The sequence below is a fragment of the Sarcophilus harrisii genome, chromosome 5, assembly GCF_902635505.1.
Source record: "Sarcophilus harrisii chromosome 5, mSarHar1.11, whole genome shotgun sequence".
Classification (NCBI taxonomy): Eukaryota; Metazoa; Chordata; class Mammalia; order Dasyuromorphia; family Dasyuridae; genus Sarcophilus; species Sarcophilus harrisii.
Window position 1 is genome coordinate 191,373,974 of NC_045430.1, and position 7,140 is coordinate 191,381,113.

The window sequence follows — 7,140 nt, forward strand, 5'->3', positions numbered from 1 at the left end:
CTCTGCCATCTTGGCTTTGCCCCCATGCCATTAACTCTTAATCTTTCACAAAATAAAGTCAATACCAGCATCTACACACCAAACATATGAAGTTTGATTAGGGGAAATATTATGACATTCTTGAGGGTGACTTTAACTCAGACCCTAATCAGTTTTGTGATCTTGTTGAAGTCCCTTCACCATTTCATCTCAGAAACATCCTTTGTAGAAACAGGAGTTTGAACTTAATGATCTCTAAAGACTTTTTCCACAGTATGAAATGTATTCCCCCATAAAGGATAAAGAAAGAAGAGATATTTGATGAGCTAAACATGCATAATAACTAAGTTCTTATCTTCTGACAATATTCCATTTTGTTAATCCCAATCATTTCAGTGAAATGCTCCTTCACTCTCCAGTTTGGTTTCATTGCTTTCCTCTCCATTCCCATTCCTGATCCTTTTCTCTGAAATTTATTACTGTGGCCCCCTCTCTGTCATCAGAGAACACTTTCCACAAGAGGGCAGCAGCAAATGTAACTGATTTTCCCCCATCTGGCACCTTCCCTGATAAAACTTTAAATTTCATGCAATTATTTTTAAGTCATTTAACATGATGGTTGATGATATGCAAAAAGAGATTTAACAGCCCCTTACTCCCATTGCACAAGGGAAGAAATAACTATCTTTCTTAGCTCAGTAGTCTGCAATGGCAAAAGGGGAAATCTTTTGGAAAAGCATCTTACCTCAATTTTGTAATAATCTAGTATGGGTGTGATTGTGATCAAGATGGATTAGAAAAGAGAAGCCAGAAGGTGCTTGAATTCATGGAAAACTGATCTCCTAGACTATAAGCCTAGATTCAGGTAGAAGAAGGGAGGTTTAAAGTCACAGAAAGAAAAACAATTCTGACAAACTTTAGAGCTAAGATAAAGAAAGCAATTTTACACTCTGAAGAAAAAAGAAACCAGTTCTCTTCTCTGTATGTAGGTCTGTTTAGTAACATGTAAGCAGCTTGTGCACATATTCTGTCCTTATTGCCCGTACAGTAAAGTAGTTACTCTCATGAAGTGAGAATGTGCTGTTGTTATGAAAAAATCAGTATAAGAAGAATTTTCAAGTTCTTTTTATACTGATTTTTTCCATAACCAAATCATAACCATTTGATATAACCAAATTTTAATGAAATTGGAGTTTGTATGGTGGGCATAAAAGCAGAGATTTAATAGCTAACACACTCTGCCAACACATACACACACATGTGCTCACACACACACACGCCCTTTCCTTTTGTGGGAGCCAATGAAGACAATAGTGCTATAAATAGAGATAGCACAGCCAAGCAAAGTAGTACCAGAGTTATTCTTACATATCACTTGGTCAATACTTGTAAAAGTAAGAAGTCAATCCATTCTGCTGGATTTCACCCCATCATGACCAATAGACTCTTTTGCTGGGTCTCCATTTTTCTCCTTGGAGCAGGTGAGTGGTGGGTTGAGGAGGTTCAAAGCTTTCCCCTTCTCTGGAATTGTGTCCCAATTTTTGGCTTTTTCCTCCTCCCACAGCTCCCACTGAAACAGGAATCACTCAGACACCAAGATACTTGGTCACAAGGGTGAAGCAGGAGGTAAAGCTGAGATGTCAACAAAACTTGGGGCATAATTACATGTACTGGTACCAGCAGAAACCACAGAAAGGACCCAAATTAATGTTTTATTATACTTATAAAGACTTGAATTTAAATGAGACTGTTCCTCCAAGATTTGAACCTGCATCATCAGGGAATGGTCACTTGACCCTCAAAATCCACCCTGTGGAAGCAGAGGACTCAGCCACTTACTTCTGCAGTAGCAGCAAAGACACAGCCTTGCAGAGTCATTCCCAAGCTGTGCAGAAACCTCCCGTTCTCAGCATAGGTAGAAAGGAGGGAGAAAACTCACCACATCAGAAACCTGGCTCACAATGGGAAGTTCTGGAGGGAGGAGGAACTCTCATAACCATATCATAAGATAGTTTTGAAAAGAGCTCTCATTTCTGATATTGATCTAATATACAGTTTTCTCTTTTATTAGAAAATGCCAGTCTGCATTGGCAGGAGATCCTCACTAGAAGCACCATACTTTGATGAAATCAGATGGATAGTTCAAAACAAATACAAAATTCATTCATTCACATTACATTTCTTATGCTTCTTTCTTTCCCCTTATATGGTATTGCAGTGAGGAGTGAGGACTTCCATTTGGAGATGTTAGGGAGTGGTTTTCTATCTTCTGTCAGGCTGTCAATCTGCTAACTGATTACTCCCTTTTTGTTACATCAGAAGTGAGACATCAGCTATATGTGAGTGAGACTTCCTAACCTCCATGTAAAACAGCTTGTTGATTTTAGCATCCATAGTTTCCTTGATGCCTTCATAGATAAAGAATGCCATGGTGAAATGATGTTCAAGGTCCAAGTGGGAGCTTCTTTCACGACCATTTTTGCCTCCTTTTCTTCCTGTGATGATATAGAAACTATCCAACCATAAACTTTCCTTAAGTATATCCCTTCCATATCTTTTCCAGGTACATCTTAGTGACCATAGTCACTGTCCTTTTGGGAAACAGATGTTGCCCTAATATCTTATTGTACACATCTTGTTCTCACACTTGTGTTGCTCCATTTAAGGTACCTTGCTGCCAATTATGAATTAAATGGGACAATAACTGTATTGTTCTGACTAGCCCTCTGGAGGATTTGAGTACCAGCCTGAGTCTGTCTTAGAAGAGGAGTGAAGAGACAAGAATACATGTGGATGGTCAAGCACAGAGTCCATTTATTTCAAAATCTCTCACCCTTAAATACCTTAGTAGAATTACATCATTACAGCATACTGCACATGTGCTAACTATAGTACAATTATATCATTACAACATATTGTGCATGTGCTAACTTAAGCACCTTGCTATTATTATATAGATGCCTCTTTACTGCAAGTATCTCTGCTTCAAGTAGAACACAGGTTCTCATGCTCCCTGACTTCTCAGGAAGGCTAAAATGCTCCCAAAGGGAGATGAGAGCTGAACCAGACAATGTCAGCAGGTTCCTTCTGGGCTGAAGGGTCTCATTACTCACCCGGAGTTCCCCCACTGTCTGTGGCCCTTTATGATAATGAATATCTAGGTTTGTGTGTGATCTTCTGGGTTCAGAGGGAAGAACCAATGAAAAAGTCTGAGAAATAGATTTTGACTCAATGGAAGGGATAAACTTCTGAATACTTAGAGTTATCCCAATGTGGCATGGAAGACTTTGGAAAGTAATTGGCTTCTTTTCAATAGAGGTTTTCAAACAGACTGGATCATTTAATCATTTGTCACAGATGTTATAGAAATGATTCTTGGCCAATTGTGGGTTAAAGACTAGATAAACTCTGAGGTCTCTTCCCTATCTAAGATTCTTTTTTTAAAAATAATTATAACTTTTTATTGACAGAACCCATGCCTGGGTAATTTTTTACAACATTATCCCTTGTACTCACTTCTCTTCCGACTTTTCCTCTCCCTCCCTCAACCCCCTCCCCCAGATGGCAAGCAATCTTATACATGTTAAATATGTCACAGTATATCCTAGATACAATATATGTGTGCAGAACCAAACAGTTCTTTTGTTGCGCAGGAAGAATTGGATTCAGAAAGTAAAAATAACCTGGGAAGAAAAACAAAAATGCAAACAGTTTGTGTTCATTTCCCAGTGTTCCTTCTCTGGGTGTAACTGATTCTGTCCATCATTGATCAATTGAAACTGACTTAGATCTTCTCTTTGTCGAAGAAATCCACTTCCATCAGAATACATCCTTGCACAGTATCATTGTGGAAGTATATAATGATCTCCTGGTTCTGCTCATTTCACTTAGCATCATTTCATGTAAGTCTTGCCAAGTCTCTCTGCATTTCTCCTGCTGGTCATTTCTTACAGAACAATAATATTCTATAACATTCATATACCACAATTTACCCAACCATTCTCCAATTGATGGGCATCCATTCATTTTCCAGTTTCTAGCCACTACAAAAAGGGCTCCCACAAACATTTTGGCACATACAGGTCCTTTTCCCTTCTTCAGTATCTCTTTGGGGTATAAGCCCAGTAGTAGCACTGCTGGATCAAAGGGTATGCACAGTTTGATAACTTTTTGAGCATAATTCCAGATTGCTCTCCAGAATGGTTGGATTCATTTACAACTCCACCAACAATGCATCAGTGTCCCAGTTTTCCCGCATCCCCTCCAACATTCGTCATTATTTTTTCCTGTCATCTTAGCCAATCTGACAGGTGTATAGTGGTATCTCAGAGTTGTCTTAATTTGCATTTCTCTGATTAATAATGACTTGGAGCATCTTTTCATATGGCTAGAAATAGTTTCAATTTCATCATCTGAAAATTGTCTGTTCATATCCTTTGACTATTTATCATTTGGAGAATGGCTTGATTTCTTATAAATTAGAGTCAATTCTCCATATATTTTGGAAATGAGGCCTTTATCACAACCTTTAACTGTGAAAACGTTTTCCAGTTTGTTGCTTCCCTTATAATCTTGTTTGCATTAGTTTTGTTTGTACAAAGGCTTTTTAATTTGATGTAATCAAAATTTTCTATTTTGTGATCAATAATGATCACATTCATCTTTGGTCACAAATTTCTTCCTCCACAAGACTGAGAGATAAACTATTCTATGTTTTTCTAATTTATTTATAATCTCGTTCTTTATGCCTAAATCATGGACCCATTTTGATCTTATCTTGGTATACGGTGTTAAGTGTGGGTCCATGCCTATCTAAGATCCTGTGATTAAATTAAATCCTGTTTTTTTCCCAGAAAATTTTGTGGCATTTCCTGACTTTTCTACTCAATATCCAAGAAACCTTGAAAATATGTACAGGACATGCCTCTCTATACACTCAAGCTACCACTTCACAAATATGTGATCCAGAGCAAATCATGAGTTCTAAAAGGGGATTGTAAAGGCTTGTGTTGTTCTTGTTCAGTTAAGCCCAATTCGGTAGCTACAAGAACTTGTCCAGAGGATTTTCTCTTTTTGAATTAAATTTTTCCATTTGAAAATACTTTATTTTTTTCAATTATATGTAAAAATTTTAAATATTCAATTTTTATAATTTTTAGCTTCAAATTCTCTCCTTATAAGCCTCACCTTTCCCCTCATTGAGAAGGCAAACAATTTGATATAAACTATGCATATAAAACATCTTCAAATTAATAATGTTGTAAAAGAAAACAGACAAAAAAAGAAAGATAATGAAACATTTTAAGCATGTTTTGGTCTTCAGTCAGTCTCTAATCAGTTTTTTCTTCAGGTAAATACCATGAGTCCTTTGGATAAATGTATTTTGAAAGGATTTAAGTTATTCACAATTGTTGATCATACAATATTGCTGACCAGTGTTCTCCTGATTCTGTTCATTTCACTTCGCATCATTTCATGTAAGTCTTCTCAGCTTTTCTGAATAGGATCAATTGCCATTAATTGTGATGTAGTCTTGCCACTGAACTCTGAATGATTTTGGAGAAGAAAGTGAAATTAATGACTCTGCACAGTCTTGTCTCACTTAAATCCAATTTGAGGCATCATCTTCTTGATGTCAATGGTGCTCTTCAAGAATGAAGAATAAACAATAAACAATAATTTGTGGGGATTTTTTGAAACTAAATTATTTTTCATTTCTTCTGGCACAATAGTACACTATCACAATCATATACTTCTATTTCTTCAGCCATTTCCATGGGATTTTCTTGGCAAAGATCTGAAGTAGCTTGCTATTTTCTTCTCCAGTGTGTCCCATTTTACAGATGAAGAACTTCACAAATAAATGTTCAGTGGCTTTCCTAGAGTAATTATCTGTGGCCAGATTTGAATTCAAATTTCTCCATTCCACACCCATTCTCCATCCACCTTATCACCCACTTACTCAAAGTCTACCTGATCCTTAATGTTAAAATAAAACTTTATTCAAAAAATAGCCAAACTCAAATATGTAAACATCAGCTATAAGAAACTTTTACATAAAGATCCAAACATGGGTAGGCTCTTTTGTGCTCTATAAGTCCCCTCATAAGTTCATCATAAAGTATGAGCCCTCAAAGTCTTATCTTTACCTGTGTTCTCCTGCTAATGGTTCTAGAAACAGAAAATAGTTTTCCTTACACGTTCTCCAATTCCTAGAGGTAGCTGAGTATCAGAGCTAGAGATAGAAAAATCGGAATTGGAATCTTGCCTCAGACATTTACTGGTTTTGTGAGATGGTTGGAGAAGATGACTAACAAGTCACTTTTCTTTGCTTGCTTCAGTTTCCTCAAATGTAAAACCAGTTGTAAAAGGAAATGGCAAACCACTCTGGTATCCTTGCCAAGAAAACCTCAAATAAACTCATGAAATTGGACATAACTGAACAATTTCAAAGAACATCTCTATTCGACTTTATGAGACTCAAGATGATCTGGGAAGCATACACTACCTATCATAAACACCTTCAGGACACAAATATCCTTGTATTATTTATGTATCGTTATTTGAATAAACCATAGTATCATAGAAGGGAAAAACAGAACCACAACAACAGAGATAAATACACTATTGTTTTTTTCTAAACAAGTAATGAAATTTGTGTAGGAAATGGAAATATAATTAATTAAAAGATTCATTCTTAATGTAAGAATTGATACAGAATGAAAAGAGGAGAACCAGGAGAATAATTAAAATGACAACAGTAATTTACAGATATTGTCTGAGAGATATAGATGCAAAAACTGTTTGATGATTGACTGAAAAAACAACTTTGAAAGATAAATATTCTGATCAATACAATGACTAATTATGATTCCAGAAGACCAAAAATGAAGCATGTGAATATCAACTAATAGAGAGGTGATCAAATCTGGCTGAAGAATGAAATATGTTATTGAGATATTGAGATATGTTAATGATATATTGTCATTGGCTAATGTGGGAGTTTGTTTTGCTTTATTACTCATATTTATTAAAGTTTTTTTGTTTTTTTGTTTTTTTTTTAGGGGAAGAGTGAGGGGGAAGGGAAGGAATTGGAGCACAAGGTTTTTCAGTGGTCAATGTTGAAAAAAATGATAATTGCATATGTTTTGAAAATAAAAA

At 36.1% G+C, this 7,140-nt stretch overlaps 1 gene segment (V, D, J or C); it reads left to right on the forward strand.

Moving 5' to 3' along the window:
- Positions 1–1,342: 1,342 nt before the first annotated feature.
- Positions 1,343–1,986, forward strand: LOC116419539. The segment is given in 2 exon segments: positions 1,343–1,460; positions 1,544–1,986. Coding segments are annotated over 2 exon segments (492 nt in total).
- The last annotated feature ends 5,154 nt before the right edge of the window (positions 1,987–7,140 follow it).